This window comes from Neodiprion virginianus, chromosome 3, assembly GCF_021901495.1.
Source record: "Neodiprion virginianus isolate iyNeoVirg1 chromosome 3, iyNeoVirg1.1, whole genome shotgun sequence".
NCBI classification, from domain to species: domain Eukaryota; kingdom Metazoa; phylum Arthropoda; class Insecta; order Hymenoptera; family Diprionidae; genus Neodiprion; species Neodiprion virginianus.
In genome coordinates this window covers 41,750,625-41,774,376 of record NC_060879.1, presented here as the reverse complement: position 1 = coordinate 41,774,376, position 23,752 = coordinate 41,750,625, and the positions used below count along the sequence as shown (strand labels likewise).

Sequence of the window (23,752 nt, the reverse complement as noted above, 5' to 3'; positions counted from 1 at the left end):
TCGGAATACGTGAAATTTGTCATGTTTTACAGGAATCCACTACACACTGTGCACATGTACACTTGGGCCTTTAGTTTTCCATAACTTTTTCAAATTCTGTTTATAAGTGCCGGAAATTGTTTCGTTATTTTTTTATTGTCAAGTTTATTGTTTTGTAGACTTCGGACAAGAATTTCGTACTGTTATCTACGGGCGAATGAAACATTGCGTCGCAAGTGATCACATCCGATTCATTACCAAACCCTTCAAAGCCCTCGACAGCCGTTAGGATGAGCTTCCGACCATGGGTGTCTTACCTCGAAACGCTAGTGTAGGCAGCCCCTAGAAGTCTGGTAAAAGTTAACATAAACACCCTGTATATCCCTCCATCTGCAGAGTGTACCAACAAGATAAATACAGAATAAACGTACATGAACCCAAGCGAATCGAAGAATTTAACGCCTATATAAGACATTCGTATACACACCAGCAGCGTATTTACGTATAATACATATATATACATGTAAGATACGAATAATAATTGGTTCGAGACACGGAACTATGGGTTAAAAAAATTTGCACGTACCTACGAGAAATTGATCTTGTAGACAGACAGTCAGTCGAGTCGGGTCTAAATATAACAAAGTGTGTGTGAGCAGCAGTGTAGCGTTTTAGGTCTCCGTATCTCTGTACCTATACGTATAAGGTACGCGTATTCGTACAATGTGTGCGTTCGGCCGATTCGAGAGATGAGAGAATTGAAATAGGTGGGCGAGCTCCGAGAAAATAAGAAGAAGACGGACTTGTGTTAGGCTTGTACCGCATGGCCGGGTGGCGGGGTTTGTGTGAAATCAAGTCACATGCCGTGTCTCGAGTTGACCGAACCAATTCTGGAACAAACCGCGCGTTTACGCAATTCCTTAGGATAGCGAGGATACACCTATTATATGACGGATGTTATTTATACACCCACCTGTGCAGCATCGAATGCAAACAGCGTTGTAGATCGTACATGTATTGCATTATAGTTTGTAACAATGATCTGACGACGCGTTGACGACGGGAAGTTGATTTCAGAAAGATGTGTCTAATTCTGGCAATGATACTGTACACTCCGTGAATTGCAAAGGTTTGCTGAAAGGTATATTTTTTCGGCTGTGTGGGATGTTTTTTCGTTTTTTTTTTTTTATAAATATTGTTCTGTCGAGTGTCCCAAATTCTAAAACGACTTCCATTCATCTCCGTAACGTGGAGTATTCTTGTAAAATACAAGGCGTTTGGGTAAACAAAAAAAAATCATAACGGTAATGAAAAAACTGCCATTTCATTACAATCAGCCAAACAATATTTCTTAGAAAATTAAACAAACAATTTCTCTGTGAAATGCACTTACATTTCGTGTTCGTTCGTTGAGCCCACGAAACCTATTCTTCTTCTCTTTGGACTTTTGGAATCAAGAATACGATACGAGATTTCGAATTAAACGGGAACTTCGCTCTAAATGAAACTGCAAACACGAGTTGAAGAAAAAACTGAACATCTGTGGGAAACGGTATTAAAGAAAACCTCTGCAGTTTTTTGGTTGAGACCAAACTTTCAATGAAGAAATAAATAACAAAGCTCTCAAACTCAAATTCCTGCAAGTGTTTTCATTTCCTTGAAAGAAACGAAAAAAAAAAATAGTACAAATAGGTGTGATTTTAAACTATCCGAGCTGTACCCCCCCCCCCCCAAGAAGTCGCTTTAGCAAGAGTAAAAAATCGAACGAGCGTCGTCTCAGACGCAACGTACAACGCTCGTCTTTGAACAGAATCTTTCTTTCAATCCGAACAAATTGTTCACAGCGCGCCACGATGTAAATTCGCAAATTATACATTTTTTCGCGAAACACCGTAACGCGTACGATATTACACAGGTGTACGTACACATGCGGTTTCGATTTGCTCGCCGTGTCATTGTCGTACGTAGGTAGGTATTGGCAGAGAGATAGGAGCGACTGTACAGAGGTGAAATTATAGCATCGCACAGGCATTCCGTGCGACAGGCGAAGGTGTGTGTGGGAAACACGACGCACGCGTCCATTCGCGCTCTCCTCCTCGTCCTCCCTCTTTCTTTCGCCTCGGAATCAGCGAGCGCCGCGTCGCCGTTGCACAGCCTCTGTATGTACGTACGTACATCGCGATAAAAGAACCGACACCAGCCGGGATGACGATGATAACGGCGATAGCGACGATAACAGCTGCGCGCATGGCCACCGATAACGTGCCTACACCGTAGTTCGAACCTCTCCTATCCTCCTCATCCTCCTCATCCTCCTCGTCGTCGTCTATTTTAGGCCACCGAAATCGAAACGTTTCGTTTCGTTTCGTTGGGTTCGCGTCATGACCGCGAATTCCTCTCATTGATATTCCACGCCGTATCCTGCCTCGTACATTTCTTGGGTTGTACGATACGCGTCACGTATGCAGTATAACCATGTATAACCTGCTACACGTTACACCGCAGCGACACGCGTGTCATACGAATGACCGTTGCAGCTTGTAATAATTGTATTGTATTGTATTGTAAGAGAGGTCGACTTGTTACTTGTTAAATACTTGTATACGTATAAGTGCGTTGTGTACGGTCCTCCGATCCGAGTTATCCGCCGAATGAAACTTTGATTGCAGGGATCATGATAACGGTATATATGACGTGTCACGTGTCTTTTTCTCACAAGATAAGGGATTCGACGAGTCTGCAGGCTGCATGCTCTTCAAGACCGTGACAATGGTGTTGACTGTACATCGCATTTTCATTACCAGTTGTTGGAACCTCGAGTAGGTGGAAAGTTTATCGTATGTCACTTCGAACGACTTAAATTGGGCGCGACTCGATCTTCCCAAAAGCTTTTGAAAAACTTCGACCTCAAATAGCCGCAACGTCGTAAGCCTTGCATGACATCGGGAACTAATGTAAATTCGATCTATATCACAGGTCTGCGAATGAAAATAATTTTTTTTTCAGCTGAATGGGATGTTTTTTGTAAATATTGTGTTTTCGATCGTCCTGAATCGAAAAATTACTTCTATTTCCCCCCGCCACGTACAGTATTCTTGCAAAATGCAAGGCGTTTGCATAAAAAAAATCACAAGAATCACGAAAAGAACCATCATTTAATTATAATAAACTAAACAATATTTCTTATAAAATTAAACAAACAATTTCTCTATGAAATGTATTCAACATTCCGTGTTCGTTCTTTTCGCTTATGAAATCTTCTCTTCTTCTCTTTCCACATTTCTAACTTGTTTCAGTGAGTTAAAATCTAAATAAACAAAAAAATAAAAAAAAAACAGTAAAAAACCTGTGCATTTTTGAAGGAACTATTTTTCCCGTTATGCTCCAACGTAACATTTATAATATTCAAAGCTATATATTGCAATTCGATAATTCGACGTTGTATCGAATATCGAACGGAATTAGAATGAATAGCTCAACGTTACGGAATTACGGATATTTTATGCCTACCTGTAATAATTGACGTATTTGTAACACCGCGGCATACAACTTCGTCTACATCTAAGAACCCTACAACGCGGTTGAGGAAGAACTAAAAAACTAAAAGTAGCAAAATATCGAATTTTCAACGAAAGTCCGAGTATAATAAAATGAAAATACAAAAAGACGAAATACAGAACTGCAAGATCTGCGCTGAGAGAAATTTTTAGTTTCGGTTACCGCTCAGTCTTTAAAAATTTAATTTTTTACCACAATCGAAAAATATTGTTCCAGGTAGAAAATGAAAATTAGTTTTCTAGCCGTTACCGGATAGTCTGGCATCCGTTACGATTCTTTCTCATTACGATCACTGTTGCTATATTCTCTTGCAGCTGTTGCGAAAATTTAATGCCTGTGCAACGGTAAATTGACGTTAAAGCCTCGTTTAACTAAAAAAAAGTCGAGTAAACCTCGCAAACTGACTCAGCGTTGCAATAACCAAAAAAGGATCGACAATGGCGCGAAATGTTTAGGCGTACCTCGTTTTTCGTAATCCCAACAATATTCAAACAGTTTTTTTTTTTTTTTTAACGCTACCTGTTTTACTAAATTTTTCTCAGTGTACATTCTGTATACGATTCTATACAATTATCGAGACGAATTCCGATGATTCTAAATTCTGGCGTTTTATATTCAAACCTTTCTATTTTTTTGACTTCTCTACACTTCGACTTGTTCCACATTTTTAACTTGTATAAATTAAACGTTTTCGCTTCTTCGAAAAATCGGCTTGCGGTCCATCCATTTTTTCATCTTACTACATCTTTTTGTGCATAGAGGTGTATGTTACACACGTATACACGTGTGTGAGGGAGGTTCACCGTACGCGGTGTGATGGCAAAGAAATCTTTGATCATGCCATACTCACTATTTGGCGCAGTCGATGAGCTGATACTCGTTGCTGCGCTCAAAGCTCTGCTGGACTCCTCTGTCCTTCCAAAGCGTCTCCACAATCTCGTAGAATTCCTGCAAGCAAAATCATATACATACGATTATCGATTGATTTAAGGGTATAAATAAAGTAGGTATCGAGATTGTAATGCTGCAGGTTATACAACCTGTACCGCGGATCGCCAAAATACACGAAGAGGAGAAAAGAGCGGATTTTAATAAAAACTGCGTGGCTTTTTTGGTAAAATATATGTATATATACAATTCTCGTAAAATGCAGATTTACGATTTACTCTGAGAATAGTGAAAACTACCGCGTGCGCGGAATAAAATCAGGTACATTTGTAGTAAAAATTACAGCTGACACGGACGTGTTATATTGCTTAGCGAAAACCTTCATGTGTTCATATTTTCTTGTAGTTGTGAAAAAAATCTGCTCTTTTATTTTCGCCGTGTAGCGAAAAGAGGTGTTTGTACGTATAGTCTGGTAAATACAATGTTGCCAACCCTAGAGATATTCAAGTCCGTTCGAAGAGTGAAAGAAAAGTCGTTTTCTTGTTAAGAAATATTGTCATTTAGGCGGGAATCTGAAGAAAAACTGAAGATCTCTGATAGCGAAATATGTATAAATATGATTTGTGAAATCGAAACAACGAACCAAAAATCAACTAATCGTGAGATTCCTGAAAAAATGAATATTTTCGTCCCTGGTAGAATTTTTGTACAAGAAAAAAATGAATACTCAATGGGACGAAAATTTGCTACATTTCTTATGATTCGGTTTAAAAGAACTTGGTTTTATCTTCGTTTCTTTTCTTTCCTTTCAACGAATTTGCGCGTGAATTTGTTTATCGGCCGCAATTGTAAAAAAGGGAACGTTTACCTCACAGCGACCCTTGATAAGATGAAACAATTGTCCCGACGACGCGGTCGAAACGGAAAAAGTTACAGCGATAAGTGTGCGTGTTGATTCGCATTATACACACGTAGGAATTATCTTTGAGCTGATCGTTGTTAAACAAGCCGGTTGACGAGCAAAGGCCGGAGTAGGAACAATTATACAATTGTTAAATAGGAGCACGGGAACGAGGAGTGACGCGGCATGAGACCGCGTGTTCCGTCATTCGGATCTCATCGTGACAATCCGCCAGCAACCATGCACCGTAAATTCTATAAATAACAATTCATTTATCATCCGCGACTTCGCAGCTTTACTCTATTTTTCGCCCAACAACATCCGGAGCCTGTCTTTTTTTACACGCGTACAACGACGATACGCCGATAATTGTAGAGTCCTCGAGGTTAAGTTGTAACAAAGTGATATTTTTAAACATTTGTTCGAGCTGCGCGAGTAATTTATCAATTTTATATCGTTGACGGTGAAAATTACTTTGCAAATTTGCGTAATAAAATTTCCGTGAAAAATCTTGTTACGATAATAATGACGAAAAGAACAACAATGCGAAACGTTCGAGGAAAAGTGAGAAGATTAATGATAGCTATATATATATGGGGCATTCCACGCCAAATCGGTAAACGGTTGACCGTGACATTTTTTAATTTCAAGAATGATTTTCCCTACGACTTCGCGCATGCTACCGAAAAAACTTTCAAATTTTTTTCAATCACTCCTCTTTAACCTATGAATTTTTAAACCTATCCCAGAAACATAAAAATCGATTTTTATAAAACAAAAAGAAAAAAATTAAAATACACAGAACTGCAAAATCTACAATCTGTATAAGATTCTATTTTTTATTATAATACATACCGCATTTCCGATTAGATTACTGATTTTTTTTTAATGCTTTACTCGTTCTAAAATACTCTCGGGCTGTTTTTTTTTTCTTTTTCTTAAAAATTTTATAACAAATTTTTAACAGGTATGAAAATAGAAAATTCTATTTTTTGGAAACTGTTTTTTTTTTGCTGTTTCATAAAAATCAATATTGGTGTTTTCATAGGGTAAAGACAAGTGATTGGAAAAGATTTGAAAATTTTTAGAGAGCTTTTCCAAGGTCGTACTAACGTGGAAAAAGTTCTTGGTGAAATTAAAAAATGTCAGGATCAACCGTTTACCGATTTGGCGTGGAATGCTCCGTATACATTACATAGATTTACATTATTGTATAAACGCGTAATTCCCACAAGCTTACATTACGATTATGTCCTTACGTATATTGTAACGTTTAACAATACATACTTGTGTAAGATCATGGAGCAGTGCCAAGGGTGTCAAAATTCTTATTTATAGTCACGTGTAACGTATAACAGAGTTATAACGTATGCAGGCGTAATGTACCGATGGTTTTCGGTAAAACAAACTCCCTGCACGCTTGATTTTTCGGACGCGGCTGAAAAAAGCACCGAGAAAATCGCGTAAGCCACGCACGTGGTGGACGCTAGGGACTCTTACTATAGTTTCGAAAGTGGTCGGATTCACCGAAAACTCGGGGTACAGGATTGATGAGAATTGTTTCAACGTATAGTCTGGTAATGCTGTTTGTGGGGCGGGGTTGGAATTTCGAATTTGAAAAGTTTCGAAAGCGCTAAATTCCGAATTTTTTTTGTGGCGAAAATTGACGAAAGGAAATCAAACTTTTGACGAAACATCAAAGGTTCGAATGGTCCGAAACCTGACGCTCAAAGTTACGAGAGGGCGTAACTTCGATAAATTCGAAAGCGTGAAAGTGCGAAAATTTAAAAATCTGAAACATCGAAATTCCGAATGATAGAAGATTTTCGGTTCTGTGAGTTACTGGCTCGGTGAAATTTCACCACTTTGATCTTTTTTTACACCCACTCGTTGAGTAAACTGCGCTGTGTGTGTATATTTTAATTATCGGAATTTGGCTCCGTCGAAAGTTCATTTTTCGGAGTTTTGATCTATCGGAACTTGAATTTTCGGAACTTGAACCCGTCGGCTTTCCGGCCATTCGACACTTTATATTGTTTCTTCAAAATTTGAGTTCTTTACTTGGAGTTACGCCGCCACGCTTTCGGAGATTTTGAAATTCCGAACTTTAACCCCGTCCCTTATTTACGCCAATGATACAGCTTAAACACGAATGAAATGACATACCTATATTATACCGTGTGATAAAAGTGATTCCGAAAAAAATCGAATAACACAACAAGCGATTTTCAAACGTCAACGATTTGAGACAAGTTTTTATAACTTGAACAATTAACATTCAAAATTACAAAATGCCGGTATTTTTACTCCGATTCCGATGTCGTGTTCGGAATAACGGACGAATCAAGTTACTCGGGTGATTGAACGAGTCACAAGAACGAGTCGGTCCCAAACAGAAAAACATTGTTCATTTTAAAATATCCAGTCACTTATCGTTACACAAATATCTCCGTACGATTTATTTTTAGCGTTTTTATCTTCTTCCCAATCTCGAGCCCCGCTCGATCCAATTTCCTGCTCAATACAATACGAATAAAGTAAGACAAATGACTCGATATTTGTATCATCTATCGTACAACGAACGGATCAGTATAACAAGTTTGAAATAATATCTTAAGCATAAAAATTAACAAAATAAATATAACAATACGTAGATCAGATGGTCGAATTTAAGGATGGAAATGAAAAACGGCCAACTCACCGACGGGTAGTCGAAATCCGGGGAAGACGATACATCGAGGACGTATTCGACTCTGCTCTGGTTCGATGGATCTTCGAGGACTACCGGTGGCGTCAACGTGTTCATCGCGGTCGTTATCGTCTGAAATTAGGGACGAATCGTCACAATTCTATTCTCCATTTTGAACGTTATCTCTAACGAGAGAAATTTCCCTACCGACGCTTTGACATTTCCTCTTTACCATTATATCCCAAAGCCTGTACACAGCATACACTGTATAACAGGGTGTCCCATATTTAGGGTGTTGACAAATTTTTTTAACGCACAACCCCCAAATATTTTGTCAAATAATTGTAAAACAAAAATGTCCTCGTTTATTTAAATTTTTATCTCGTGTCTCGTTTAAAATAAACGCGTTTCGAACACATTTTCAGTATGTATTTTGTCGTAAGAGTAAAAATGTTCGAAAAAATCTGGGGCTGCGAGGTTTTAGTGGTCATTACTGCTATCGTTTGAGAAAAAATTCACATCGTCGTATCATGCGATCTAGACGAATCGAATGCCCTCGAAAACTGGCTTTGTTTTTTTTCCATCATTTGAAATGAAAAAATTGGACAATTGTTTTTGAATTATTTTACAAAAGATACGGAGTGTGTGCGTTAAAAAATTCGTCAACACCCTGAATATCGAACACTCCAATGTTGAAGCGTATACTACAGTGGTTCACAAAAAAAAAAAAAAATTTCAGTTTCGAGTTTTAGTTTTCACATTGAAATAACAAGTAAAAAAAATGCTTACCTTAACTCGCCGTCGATTTCGCGACTTTTATTGTATGCAACAATATTTTGTAAGAAAAAAATATATTGAAAATTTTTATCTTCCCTGAATCTGAAGATATGCAAAATTGAATAAGATATCCGGAGATCTTTTTTTGTACGAAATATTGTTGCCTGCAAAAAAATTCACTTGATATTTTCTTCATTTTTGTCTATATTTTCATGCGAAATCGACGGTGAGTTAAGGGAGGCATTTTTTGCGTGTTATTTCAATTTAAAAAGGAAAACTCGAAAGCGAGACCTCTAAATCTTATTCGATCGAGCTCAAAGTTTCAGAGGATTATTTTTTCATCATAAACAACAGTTTTACGAGGAATCCGGATGACAAAATTTAATCCTTTAAGTCCGAAATTTTTCCACTCAATATTTTGTCCCGAGATTTTATTACTCGGTTATTTTCGGTGTCGCCGATCGCGAATCTGAAGTCAGAATTCGATCATTTCTAAATCCAATATGGCGAATGTGAAATGAAAAATAAAAAAAAAGTTATCAAGATTCGATGATTCCGACCAAAACTTCTTGCTCGGAATATTTTTAGTACCATACAAAGTAACAAACATCATTTTAAGTCGTGTCGAACAAACTGCGATCAAGACTAAGTCATGGAAATAATTCTTTAGGTGGAACGTTGAGCATCCCACCGCGATCGAGAGGGTTTGAGACAAAGCAAAGGAAATTTGAAGCTTCGACTAACAGAGATCTTGTAATACGGATGGAACAGAGACTAAATACTCCGTGGAGAGCAGCGCTCGCGTTGAGTTGAGTTGATCGGATTTCTGCGGCACGTATGTTACGCGGATCACGCCGCAAGATGTAAACTACGGTCTATATACAAGAAAAACGATCTCCGTCTAGCATACAAACACACGTATACACGTGTACAACATTACATACTACATATAATATTTATATAGATGTAGATAAATTATCGTTCCGTAAGCTAGCCGTGTAATATACAATCCGCAAACAGAACGGTGAATTAGCGCGTAGGAATTTCACATGTTGTTATAAATATAGACTATATAGCTTTTCGTGGATGAGTATACGTGTATAATAAGGACGGTCGGTTGAGGAAATAAAATGAATTAAGTATGAGAAGAAATATGAAGAAAGACTCTTCGGTTACAGGATTAGAAACGGCAATTAACGTGACTGAAGTTGTATTGGTAACGGTACGCTGTAAAGTTGCATGTTGGAAAAAAAAAAAAAAAAAAAATATTAACATATTTCGCGCGATTGGAATTGCCTGAAATTTCGAAAAAATAACTAAACAAACGAACCCGTATTTAAACTGCAGAATAATGAATCTCTTCCTAATATTTCGTGCAAGTTTAACGCGTTACGTAAGTAAAGGTTATCATTTCGGCTGATTAGTTTTATAACGGTCAATTGTAACAGATTTAAATTTTTTCAACTTTCCTATCAAGTTTTCTCTTTAAAACCGCGCGGATGAGAGGCGAAGCCGATTTATTTTTTTATTTATAAAATCCGTTTCAATCGGCCATTAGTAGGTATTATTTAAATACAATAGCCAACCTCAGGCTATTATTTACATTTCAGAAGTATAATATACGTCTGTCTGTTGCAAGTAATCTGGCATGCCGGTACTAATCGATTAGCCAAAAGCTGGGAGAGTGTGAATTTACAGGGACGAGGAAACACGATTAGAGAGAATAACAGCAATGTATAAATAATATCTGAACATGATTTTCCGACGATTGAGATTTTACAACTTACCAAGATCGCGTCCCTTATATTCTTCTTTATGTCCTCGATCTTTTGCCGCTTTTCCCTGCAACGTTAAATAATATTGTAGTAAATTTTTCATAAGAATAACATGGCAAAAATGTTTCTTGGTCCTGCTGATTTCTATAACTAGCTACAACGATGCGTCGTACAGAAAATTCACAGACATGTTTTTGTAGAGAATTGAACGCTCTTCAGAAATGGTGTCTTATTATTTTCTGATAAATTTACTCGTTCAAAAGTTATTCAACGTCGAATAGTCATTTAAGGATCTTGAATAACTTTTGAAATAATAGATTTATCACACCGTCGCCCATTTAAATCAAATCAACATAATATTACAGTCATATTGTTTCAAACATAGGTTAATATTTGTCGGATCATTCGTTGCCCATCAATTTTTCCCAAATCTTGATATCGCAATGCAATAACAAAATTCGAATCTAATATTAACGAAGCGAGTTGTCTCGTTATACGTTCTTCTATTGGAAAACAGTACAATTGATTCTTTTTTTTTTTCTGTCATCAGAGCAAATGAAATCATCATCAATCGCTAACGATCAAGCCTGATTTCCCCCCCCCCTTGCCGGAAAAAATAAAGCCGATGATTTGATACAAAATGATGACAGAATCTATATTTGTATAAGTTTTTCTCATTCCCCAAGAGCGACACTGCTGACAATGAGCGATATACCGAACTCCGGCTAAAACCGCGATTAAATGCTTCGTGGAAAGTATTAATTCGATATATGTAGTATAACAACGGTGCAACGTGTAATCATATATGATGCACAAATGCATATAACTATAACTATATACATATATATATATATATATATGGGTAACGCGTATACATACGAGTGTAGAATAAGTTTTTATCACAGCACGACGACACATGAAGAACCGCAATGCAGGTTTAAAAATACTCAACATCACACATGCGGATAAATACGCGTATTAAACCTGTGTATGCTTCGGTATAATATTATTATCAGGATACGATTTTCTTCAACGAAATCTGTTATAATACACACACACATATATATATGTATGTATGTGTGTATATAATCGCAAGATTGCAAACTTTTTTTAATTTACTCATCAGTACCAAACAAAAATTCACAATCAATCGAATTTTTCTACAGGTTTCCTATACTCAACGAAAGGGAGAGTAAAGAGAGAGAGAGAGAGAGAAAAAAGAAAGAAGAAAAACCTACTGCCAGTAAATTAGATTTTCCAACGCAGGAATTGAAATTTGGAACAAAAAATTTTTTTTTAATTTTTCCTTCGTCCGATGTATTATTATACAGTACATAATGTATCACATTTTCGGAAACTCGTCGTACAAGCTAAATGACGAATGAGAAAACTAATTTATACGTGTATGTATAGGTATCTCATACACGCATAATTACGGAGGAATATTGTTTTTATTCTCATCGCATATACATGTATGGCGAAATGTTTTCGGGATCTAGGAAAATTTTTGGGAATCTTGACGTTGGAATTGATGTATACAATATATATATACACAATATATATATATATATATATATATATATATATATATATATATATATATATATATATATATATATATATATATATATATATATATATATATATATATATATATATATATATATATATATATATATATATACACATGAGTGTGAAAGATGGTGGAGAAAATCGTGCAAGCAAAGATTGATTTAAACTATCGTCCGCAGTTGTAAGTAACTGCAGGTTATAATATCTCGGCAAGTATACCTTATTACACATGATACGTTAAGGCGAAACCAGTAATAAAATCTCTCGTCTTTTCCGCGGCCCGCGTTTCTTATCGCGAATATATGTCTCATTGCTGCATAATTTACAACAACGCGAGCCGCCGTGTCATTTTTTTTTCCTTTTTTTTTTTTTCTTTTTCTAATTCTTTTTTTTTTTTTTTCCCCACTTTTCTTTACATAATGTTTACACGCTCGGTGGCTGGGTTGTTGGCACGAGAGGTATAATAACGTATGAAGCGGGTGGAGAAGAATTTACTACGCCTATGTACTTGCTTCTCATAATTTTCCATTACACATAAGCACCCGATGCTGAAACCGAACTTGAATGACATCCTATTTTATTTTATTTTTTTCTTTTCCTGGTATGATTTTTCCGTTCAACGGCTGGATTTCATCGCGCTGCTTTTTACTCTTTACCGTATAGTCAGCAATACCGATCAGTTATAATCATTGCGACTGCGCATTCTTCTCGACTCGTCGTCAACTTGCGTAAATCATTAACGCCGACGTCATTCTCATATTTATCCCAGTTATCCCCGTTAAATTTGCGCCATATCTTCTCGTGAAATTTGACAAAATTCTCATAACTTCTGTCACGAACGTTTATTTCACAAAACCGCTACGTACCGTTATATATTATATGTATAATATAATATAATTTATATATATATATATATATATATATATATATATATATATATATATATATAAATAATTATATATATATATATGGAATACCACAATTTGTTGCATGATTCTCTCTGATATCGTGGAATTGTTTCGCTTGCATGCATAGATATTCTTGTAATAATACCACAGCTACAATTCAATTTTTATCTACATTTCAACGACGTTTGCGGAATAATAAAACCGTTGCATTGTCAGTTTACTAATTGTTTTCTGTGTTGTATTACGTTTATTATGCTTAAAAAAATAAAATTAAACTTTAATCGATTTGTGCGTGCAGTGAAATTACCGATTTTACGCTTTAAAACGAGGATAACAATACATACATATATATACATAAGGAATAAGTAAACCGCTCTGACGAATAAATAATCAATGATCTTTCTTATAATGATTGCTGTACAACCAAGATTTTTTTTTTTTTTTTTTTTTTTTTGTTTGTTCGTTTTCTTTTTTCAATACTTTTTCCAAGTCTGTTATATAACGAAGTGATTATCCGCTGCGCTTGTTTCGTGTAAAAAAATGTAAATAAAAGATACTTTAGATGAGAAAATGGGTGCATAAATTATTATTATTATCGATCATACTTACGCCTCGCTGAAGCCATTCACGTGAAGTATCCTCATCTGTTTGACGATGGTACTTTTTCCAGACTCTCCCGCGCCTGAAACACACGTGAACAAAACGGAAATATAAGTATGGATAATAAACGTACGAGCGAAACTTTGGCTTGACGAATTGTAACAAGAATTATTCACAATTGGAACTATAATTTGTGTCGTTTACCTACTAAAAATTTTTGGTTAAAATTAACACGTATTATTCAAAGAATCGACTTTACATTTGATGGATTTTCCTTTTTCCAATTTAAATCATTTCAAACGTTTACAGGCGTCAGATTTTTTGCCTTATGATAAACTTATCCGGTTGAATGACCATCAAGAAGAATATATCACATACATACATTATATATCGAACAATCAATTCGATAGCAATTAATTTTTACGTTAATTTCTTTCAAAAATTTGAGGCTAAGGTTGGTAACGTTAACGTAACGAAACATTGGTTGAAAAAACAAAATAATTAGTATGCTATTTCTCAACTTTGTAGTGACCATAAAGTGGCCAAATTTTGAAAAATACCGTATTACATACAATTTACTGCATTTCAGAGATTCTTAAAATTACGAAATAACGGCTTTTCCGAAACTCGGAATCATTCCAATAACGTTACTCAACGTTCAGAGCCTCATAATTAATTCTCGAATAGTACTCGAATATTGTAACATTCTTTCTGTAATATCTTTGCAGCTGTGCAGTACGATAATAACTGTACTGATTGCGTAATTACGTGTCTTATCGTCAGGCGTTGCACATATAGTTAGAATTTGAATTTAACATGCAGTTATTCGGCGGTACCGAAGAACAACAGGTACGGATAATACGTTATGCGTAATATGTGATATGTATACACGTACCGAGAAGCAAAAGGCGATGAGTGGCCCTGTATACTTGTTTGTCCTTTTGTAGTTGCCTGGTGATCGCATCCGAACGCCTCTTTTGATTTTTACTGTCATCTTGACTGGCCTTGGAGCTCTGGCTGCCGAAGCACCCCATGTCACACTTTACACACTTTACACTACCGTTCCCGTGATAATCCCGTTTTTGTTTCGTTTCCTTTTCTCTTCTTTCTGCTCTTCTCTTTTCCTTTTTTTTTGTTTTTATTTTATATACCTTTTTTCACTTACTCTTGTTATAAATATTTATATTTTTATGTACAACACGTATCGTTTTATTACTATGTATGTATATATAGATTTGTGTTTACTTGACGTTTTTTATTATTATTATTATTATTATTGTTGTTGTTGTTGTTGTTGTTGTTATTATTATTACACTTGTAACAAGTTTACCGAATACGTACGCATAGCTAGAAAATACGTGTGTAGATCACTTGCGGCGATTAGCCTATTTGATGCACTTCGATTATTCTCATGAAATACAATATTTATTATATTCTTTCACGAGTAATCGCCGAACGGCCGCAGTGGGATGTAAAATTTCTTCAATGGAAATGGCGGGAATTGGAATAGAATTGTGACGAGGATACGGCGGCGGGAGGGATGAGGAAAACAAAAGAAAAAAAAACCTCGAACAAAAGAATATACACGATGAAACAGGTTCGTTTCTGCTGTTTTGTTTTTTCACTCTCTCTTTCCTTTTGCTTTGCGTTTGTTTTTCTTCTTTTTTTTTCTTCTTCTTCTTTTTTTCTTCTTATTGTTAGTAAGATGCAAATACTTTTTTCTTTCTTTTAAATCTACTTTTAGCCTTGTATTTTTTATTATTAGTTACAGTTTTAGTTTTATTTTTAGTTTTAGTCTTGGCTTTAGTTTTTCTTTTTTTAATTTTACATTCAGTCAGGATCTCTGTTGACGTAAAGGAGTAACGACGGCAGCTACGATACGCAACGCCCCAACTAATTTTAAAGTAAATCACTTCAACGCCCTCCTTCTTCGCACCCTGCACTACTTCTTCGTTGCGCCTCCCTCGCACCACAAAACCATAACTGCAGCACCCCGTCGATTCCGCGTGCTGCATGCACTGACAATTAATACAGGTAAATATAACAGGTGTAAGTTTTTTTTAATATTATGGTTAATTCGTTGTGTAAAATACTCTAGAAAAATCACTGATCGTTTCGAGAGTAGGTAACAAGGACAACGGAAGAAAAAAAAGAATTCATACAGGAATACGATTAATGATAATTATGTGTATATATACGTATATGTAATAAGAAAACTTGTACGCTGTATTAATCAAAGTTACACACTGCACCATTCATTCGTTTCCAAGTATGCATTTCCTCTCTTATTCGCTTGATTTAAATGTGACATGCCGCATGACGTGTATGAAACGTCGGAGGTGAACGAATCTATTTATACATAATACATGTAATGCACATACATGATTGAATTTTATCAGATGCCGCAATTGTACGTAATATTATTTGATATTCAATTGGAGCAGGTGAGGGGGGAAGGTGGGGGGATCCTATTTCTTCGTGTTTGGATATACCCATGCATACGGTATCTTTCGGACAATTTAGCAGCGATTTCTATTTCGGCACTCGTCGTCGTCGTTTCCTTTACTTCTGCTGCTCTATTTTTCTTTCTCGCTAATCTCTTTCGCCTGCTAACACAACTCACGCGCGTCTCTCTCTCTTCCAATATGTGTATATAGTATTAGGCACATGTTTATTGTTGGAAGCGGATTTCAATCACTCTGGAGTTGGTTCGTCGGTTGACGCGATCGCGAAACGATTTGTGTATCACAAGGTGGGCGAACCGTTCTAGCATATCTGTTATCTCACATGTCTCGAGATTATTACATACCTATACTTTTTTTCTTCGTCTACACGATACCTATACTAACGACGATGTCTACGGTGTGAAATTGGCAAAAGGTCGGGCAGAAAGAACGATAGGAAAGTAGTGAATAAAAAAAAAAAAAAAAACACCAACGATTAAAGCATCGATCAACAAATAACAAGAGAGTCGAACTATTTTCAAAGATGTCCGTATACTTTACACTCTAAACTTCACTTGTTTCTTCCACCCGACGAATTATGCTCCGTCTATCTTCCTGAACATGATGCATTGCCCATTGTCACCCGCCGCACCCCTTTGCCAAACAAGGTTGCTATCCGTCCGTCCACGTGACATAATAATTTGTACAGCGAAGTGCCGAGCGACACCGCGCATGACGTTAGCTTTTATCTGAAAACGCGAATTCCGTACAGACATCGCTACTAACGAATACACTGAATTACAAATATTACACGCAACGACTAACGTACTACTGAATGACAGACTCGCGAAAGACGGTAGTACTGCATATTTCGCGGGCGATATTTGAATATAGGTAGGGATATAAAAAAATTTTTAACCAGGTTGAAGTTTAGTAACTTTATCATAACAAAACGTTGAGAAAAAAACATCACCATGTTCCTATTTTTACGATGATCTTTAAGGAACTAGGAATGCAAAATATCAGTATATTTAGTTTTATGACGATTTACCGAACTCCAAACAGTTCGAAGATCGCAAAATAACGATTTTTCATCAGCACGAATCGTTACTATAACGTTACTAACTTCAACATGATCAATTTTAACCTGAAACAGAAGAACACTGACCCTCACGAAACGAACGGGCACGATGATATTTGGCAGTCTAGTTGCTATATATAACCTATCGTATTGTCGTATATCCAGCATTACGTATAAAGAGTATATAGTCGCTTGTACGTGTTAATAATATGTAAAACATGATAAGAAGTGACGAGATGAGATGAGGTACGCGACACGATGAAATATGATTCGTGACAAAAAATATTCGATCCGCCAAACTTTGAGGGAAGCGACAGGCGATGGGGGGGGGGAGGGGGGGGGAAATTCTGCAAAGACGTTGGACTCTCCCCATCTCGTTCCTTATCTCCGTTAGGCGGGAGTGCACCCTGTTGCTGCTTATTGTGTATCCGAGAGAGATTAACTGTGTCACGCACCAAACCGACGATGGTGTGCCCGGTGTATTTTTCTGTATGCCACAGTATGTGTACCTTGCAGGTTAGCCTAGGACTCGCTCGCTCGGACGGACCGGTGAAATAAATCATTTGTGTCCCATCTCGCTCCCTTTCTCTTTCTCGCCTCTTTTTTTTTACCCCAAATCGTGTACATGTGCCGCCTCGACTCTCAGGTATGTGAGTGAATTCAGTCCAACTTGTGCGTGTGTGCGTTATTACGTACGTATGCATACTATGTGCGATTAACGTATGTGTGTATGTGTACTGTGTATGTGTGAATGTATATATGTAGGCTCTCGGCAGAGCGCAGGGTGTACGAGTGCGTTAGGTGTCCCTCTCCGCCTCATCTTTCTCTCTATTTCTCCTTCCCTATCCATGTGTGTGCGTTGTTGCAGGGTAGAGCGAGTGATCCTGCCTAGCCCGAAAAACTAGATTCTCATTCCAATCGAGGGACAGTTGCGCGATTGATATATCGAACGACGTGTCTCGCGCCACCCAACATTGCACACCATTTTTAACCGAGCGACGATGTAAATGGAGGAAGAAGGCCGATGGGGATCGTGCAATGCATCGCGGACAGCTCCCGGAGCTCCGCCGTCGCGCCGCGACACGCCGACGTCAACGGGGGGTCTCGGCTGCGGATGGAATGACCGAAAAACACGATGATACGGACGAGAAGGAGGAGGAAGAGGAGGAGGATAATGGACGTAGCGTAGAATGAGAGAGAAATGGGGAAAAACATACAGGTACAGGCACAGATACGGACACACGCACACATTCACATAGAAAATTGACTTGGGCAGCGCAGCGCCCGTGGCTGCCCGACCCCTACCCCTCCAAAACGTGAAAATAGATTACTTCTCGACTTGACTGTCACTCCGTTTTCACCTGAGATCCTCGGTGACCCCTTGTCGCCGGTAAACACTTGTTAATCCACGTAAACACCGCGGATATTCCCGATATGATATCCGAGCAGCACTTTGTACGACACGCACTTCAATACAATACGATTTTCGAGGAAATTTCCGGCTGAAACGTCTCAGACGAGGTGCTGTGTGCAGCCAACATGTCGTCTGCTAGATACGACGGCGACGGCTGGTGCCTGAACGAGAAACCCGACCGAGGATCGGGCGTTTCCGGTTATTTTCGCGGAAAATCGACAGGTGCCGTGATTTTCCGGACACCCTCGTCAAACTGCTTTCCAACGGGACACCGACGTTTCCCCCATCATTTTCCGAACCGCCGTACTCGAGTATACTTATTACAGGTATCCCCGGTATTAATACGATTCCACTCGGTGAACTCCGTATTACGTTCGAGACACATTCGATTCGCCGTTTACCTCGCGAGGCTAACCGCTCGCCAACTATGAAGACAATGTACAAACCTACTCATGCTACACATCCTTGCCGTCACGTAGGCGTGAAATACGTACGCGAGGACCATAACGAAATTAACTGATTGTGAGTCGTGTCGAGGTCGATATGCACGCAGGTACACACAGGACACATGTATACCGTACCTGTATTCACTTCCTGCGCGAAATTAAGAACCGGTGTACTTGATTTAATTATTGAAAAAATCGTGCGTAGTTCGTAATATATAATTTTGTAATGCAACATAGATAGAAGTATGCACAGACGTACGTACGAATTAGGACAAGAAGTCACCTTACCGCCTTTACGCCAATCGTGAGACTCCGCAGCTCTGATGTTAGGCCAGCGCCGATATCCGTCGCCAGCCAGAGTTTGGTTTAATGGTCAAGCCCCGTAAAACTCCTCGAGTTCGAATTTTGCAAATTGTTAATCACCAGATTAAGATTTACAATTTTATCACTTGAAACACTGACAGTGAGACCATTGGAAAAGGAAATCGCTCGGTGACGCTTGAACTTTGGCGCTCCCGATTTTTTTTCTTCTGCCCAAAAGAAACCTCTATCTCGATTCATGGGGTGAAGAATATTTCGGCGATTCAATGATCAGTTAAATTTGGCTGATAGATAATTCCTTTTAAAAATCAGAAGCTCATGTCGAACTAGATCTTATTCTCTTGGATCGCTGTTAATTCTACCTTATCATATGCCGTACATTAAGCTGATAACAGCATTCTTTTTGAACAATTTAGATTCCCAAAGATAGATTTTTTCATTTGATAAGTTTGAATGTGAGGGCGACATAATCTGAGAATATTGCATGTTTTTAGCTGCGTAAGTTGAAATAATAATACAGAATTAAATTTTTCTCGTTATATTATAAGTATAATTATTATTTACAGAAATATATGCTATGCATGTACATATGTGTACAATAAGTATAATTACCTACAACTCACTGTATAAAATTAAATGTACTCTATTAATACAGATATGTATATGTATACACTATACTCGCGCTGACAACAAGTACACTCGATTTTTAGATAAAAAAAAGATCGTGATCTGATACTTATCAAACATAGATAAAATTAGTTGTAAAACAACTCTAATTCATTGATCTTGACCGATGATTGAAGGGAGGAAGAAAGATTGATCCGCGCAACAAATATTCACGGCCCATCGACTGCGATGAATGTGGTACTTACTAGCACTTACTAATGAACGTCGTAAGTAAATAGATTTAAAGGGCCACACCTAATACTACGATTTATCATACCATATTATCGTCAACACATACACATATGTATATAAGACCATAAAAATTTTACGGTATTATTACCGTCTGCAGATAGAACATATGAACGTAAAAAAAAAGTTACCGAATTCGCGATAGGTAGATAATTTCTAAAACGAAAACTTTACCTTGATGGAGACGACAAATTCGTATAAAATAATGTATACATATACGCTAGTATACATGTAGTTTTTGTTCCTTCCGAATTGGGAACATAGGCAGAGTTGCAATTCATGTTGCACTCTGTATAAAAATACTTTCCTGCAGCATCGACGGCAGATTTAGGTGTAATGTGTTTTTGAGGGGCACACAGTTCGTTTAGAATGTGCCCAACCTAATCTCTTCGTTGTAATGCAAGGTTTGGAATCACGCTCGAACTGTTAGTGCAATGAGGAGTGATTCTCAAGGAGATCTCTAACACCAACAGTGAGAAGAGAGACGCTCCCTTTCCCATGTCGATTTACATGATAAGTTCAAAAAATGCTGGTTTTTTGCATTAGCGTTGACTAAAGATAGACATAAATAAACAAAAATATTTTCATAGAGCGGCAGGATTGGCAAAAGAGGGCGAGGAAGAGGAAAAGGCTCTTAACTTCTCACCGAATCAAAAGGACCAACCGTTGTCCGTTTGGATGTAATTTCAGACAGAATTAAAGCACGGCCGTGCCAATACCCCGAGTTTGATATAGTCACGTGAATTGGTCCTCAATCCTACAGCTTTGTTGTTGGTTTTACATCGTCGGAAGACTTCGTATCTTCTGACAGTAACGCGTTCAAATCTAGGTCCTGAATATTGATTGGGTGTTGACTGGAGCCTGAGAAAAATAATTACCAATATTATACCGCATGATTTATTGTTATAATTAGTGTACAAGACAAAACTTATCACGATATGCACTCCATACCTGCGTGGGCCAAAAACAGGTCTTTCAAAAATCCGAGCTCCTTGGTTAGCATCTTGATCTTCTCCTCCAACAATTCGTTTTCTGTTTTCAGCTGGTTAACTCGCTCCAAAGTTTGCTGCGTTCGTAATTTACTCTTTACCCTTGAACGCTTTACTGCCTACAGATTTTATAACAAAGGAAATATGATAAGTCAAATCGATGAAATACAACTTGAAAATTTGTTACATTAAGAATGTCCAATAATGACCATTGATAAACATTGCATGTAAGCACAATTTTATAGAAATGAAAATATTTTACGAATCAGTGGGAAAATTTCAATCGGAAGGAAGGGGTCCCAGATGTAGTCGCTGATGTAGTTCTATTTTACATTTTCGTTTTCTACTCCACGATTGTATATTACAGTAGTGTTATCTTATTGAGAAAAGTGGCGCAAGTACATTGTCCCGCACACAATAAAAATTCTGACATAACTGAATCTGCATCTACCTGATTGTTACGATCTCGTCTTCGCCTGTAGTCGTCGTCGTCATCTTCTTCAGAAATTGCGCGTTTCGACTTTTTCGACGGGTTCCCGGAGTTTTCCTTATTTTTGGGTGCCATCTAGAAAAAGAAAAACGGATTTTATTATTAAAAACGTTTGATTCATATGAAGAAATACTATTTGTTCAGGGTTTGCAAATTTTACAAGATATACAGTCTTTACTGGAATATATTTGAAAAAATGTGAATATTGAGAACCTCAGAAACTAGGATTTGAAGTGGTCGAATAAAAGCAAATTCTATGTTTCAAAATTTGATTACGTATCAACGATAATTAGTGGAATACCCCGATCGTATTGGCAAGGTATATTGTTCTCTATGAAATATCCAATTGGCAAATACTCTCAGTTATGCGTACGACACAAGGCGACTACTACCCCATGCTTTGAACATTTTTCATACATTAATTTGGAAACAGGATTTGAATACATTCAACTGATATTACCAATTTTTAGCTTGTATGGTTTAGTCAATTTGGAGGGAAAAACTTAAATCCAATTAAACGGGATTAAGTCATAAACTAGAGCGTACCAATTTTTTATGCGATGATATCAATTCAACTGATAGTTGATTAATTCATTACTGAAATTTGTGGGCAAAAGTTTGTACAAAATTGCGTTAGTAAGGTAATTTCTTAAAAATTTCATAAAATTCTGCAAGGACAATTATCGGTATGAAGTAAAAGAATTTGAAAAACGTTCACAGCGGGTTTTTGTTTTCTAGTGGTACACAGATCAACATCCAAAGTCAACGTTTGGGTATTGATTTATCACTGCTAATCAACAGAAGTTATCTGATAGTTTTGGCATTACGGCATTACCTATGACCATAATAGTATGCAAAAAGTACCGAATACCAAACGCGTTCTCGCTAATTCTGCCCATGTGTTTCACACTTCTACGTAAACTTATGGCGATGTGTGCGTTCTTGCTCAAGCGATGATGCAAGATACACGCGGCTTGCTCGCGCTCGTGGGTTGCCAAAATTTGCCGCCATTTCATTCGAGGAAATCCAATTTTACAAATAACTTTAAGCATTTTGAAGAATTTTAACGACAGAATTTATATTTTCAGGAATGAAATACAATTTCTCTACTCATTAACTGGAGTTTGGTATTGTTACACTTACTTTAGAGTCAATGTTTTTCAAATGCGTAATACCGATTAGTTAAGTGCACGACCATAACGCCATACCGTTTCAATCAACCCACTATCAGAAGCGAAAACTTTACAAATATTCGCCATCAATGAGGTATACGCACCACCGTCAGTTGCAGGGTATTCGCTTTGTTTTCTTATCAATGATTTGAGGCTGCTTCTCGCTGTTGACACACAAATTTCGTTCTTGAATGCCACCATAAACTCGACTGTTGCGATCCAATTGGATAGGTCAGAGATGACGCAATGCTAAAAGTGAACGACTGTCGTCTGTCTGGCCGTCACCGCGTTTGATTCAAGTCTCATATTGGCGGCCACATTCAAATTTCAAAAAGTTCGCACAATTCTAAAAGTAAAATTGAGCTGTGATGGATCTAGAGTACTTTGAATTATATGCCCTATCAAATATCTTAACCATTATTAAACAAGAAGAATCTTGTCATGCCTATTTTTCCACTTATGTGTAAGACTATAAAAATAATTGATTGAGAACGGCCGGTCAGTATGCAGTTTACATTGTTAACTGAGAAACAGAGACATATCGTGTCCTCTTCTACTTTACGTGGTAGAAAAAGATAGAATATGTATCATACCCAACCGAATTCGGAACGATATCCTTACCATTAATAATGAGTGTACTGAGATAATGAGTAACTATATTCTACCAAAGATCACGTGACGGCAAAGTTGAAAGGTAATGGACAATTCAAAGAGTAGTCAAGAGTACACATGCCGCAATACCGACATGGTCAACTGGCGTACCGATATCAATGTCTTATCCTTTTCCATTCCACTCTTTGGACGAAGATAGAAAACACAACGCTACCGGCGGA

The 23,752-nt window shown here is 37.4% G+C and overlaps 3 protein-coding genes and 1 long non-coding RNA gene across 5 annotated transcripts in view; 1 reads left to right on the top strand and 3 right to left on the bottom strand.

The window, feature by feature from the left end:
• Window positions 1–4,903, top strand: part of LOC124300926 (ATP-dependent RNA helicase Ddx1) — a 32,758-nt gene extending 27,855 nt beyond the window's left edge. Inside the window, exon 11 of the mRNA XM_046755430.1 lies at window positions 4,859–4,903. Coding sequence (XP_046611386.1) covers window positions 4,859–4,893 — 35 coding nt within the window. The 3' untranslated portion in view covers window positions 4,894–4,903. The remainder of the gene's footprint in view (window positions 1–4,858) is intronic.
• The window catches only part of LOC124300928 (guanine nucleotide-binding protein G(s) subunit alpha), a 28,452-nt gene extending 13,632 nt beyond the window's left edge, over window positions 1–14,820 (bottom strand). Inside the window, exons 1-5 of the mRNA XM_046755434.1 lie at window positions 14,543–14,820; window positions 13,657–13,729; window positions 10,580–10,634; window positions 8,028–8,147; window positions 4,388–4,485 (exon numbers count right to left, since the gene is read on the bottom strand). Coding sequence (XP_046611390.1) covers window positions 4,388–4,485; window positions 8,028–8,147; window positions 10,580–10,634; window positions 13,657–13,729; window positions 14,543–14,681 — 485 coding nt within the window. The 5' untranslated portion in view covers window positions 14,682–14,820. The remainder of the gene's footprint in view (window positions 1–4,387; window positions 4,486–8,027; window positions 8,148–10,579; window positions 10,635–13,656; window positions 13,730–14,542) is intronic.
• Window positions 14,821–15,469: 649 nt separating this feature from the next.
• LOC124300936 (uncharacterized) lies at window positions 15,470–19,026 on the bottom strand. Its single transcript, XR_006907366.1, has 2 exons — window positions 18,504–19,026; window positions 15,470–15,665 (listed from the first exon to the last, which is right to left on the bottom strand). It is a non-coding gene; the product is annotated as an uncharacterized LOC124300936 (long non-coding RNA).
• An 849-nt stretch (window positions 19,027–19,875) lies between these two features.
• Window positions 19,876–23,181, bottom strand: LOC124300935 (CCAAT/enhancer-binding protein gamma). 2 transcript variants are annotated; one of them, XM_046755442.1, is made up of 4 exons: window positions 23,024–23,181; window positions 21,709–21,822; window positions 21,220–21,376; window positions 19,876–21,129 (listed from the first exon to the last, which is right to left on the bottom strand). In XM_046755442.1, the coding sequence occupies exons 2-4, from the start codon at window positions 21,820–21,822 to the stop codon at window positions 21,026–21,028; spliced, it is 375 nt and encodes a 124-aa protein (XP_046611398.1). In that variant the 5' UTR covers window positions 23,024–23,181; the 3' UTR covers window positions 19,876–21,025. The 2 variants fall into 2 exon arrangements, with proteins under 2 accessions (XP_046611398.1, XP_046611399.1); XM_046755443.1 differs by having other exon boundaries at window positions 22,891–23,026.
• Between the last annotated feature and the right edge of the window lie 571 nt (window positions 23,182–23,752).

What these genes read in the sequence shown, in the direction of transcription:
- LOC124300935 (XM_046755442.1), bottom strand. Translation starts at nt 21,822, where the DNA reads ATGGCACCCAAAAATAAGGAAAACTCCGGGAACCCGTCGAAAAAGTCG. An exon ending in GACGAGATCGTAACAATCAG is followed by an intron (nt 21,377 to 21,708) that starts GTAGATGCAGAT and finishes TAAAATCTGTAG; the next exon opens with GCAGTAAAGCGTTCAAGGGT. An exon ending in CCTGTTTTTGGCCCACGCAG is followed by an intron (nt 21,130 to 21,219) that starts GTATGGAGTGCA and finishes TATTTTTCTCAG; the next exon opens with GCTCCAGTCAACACCCAATC.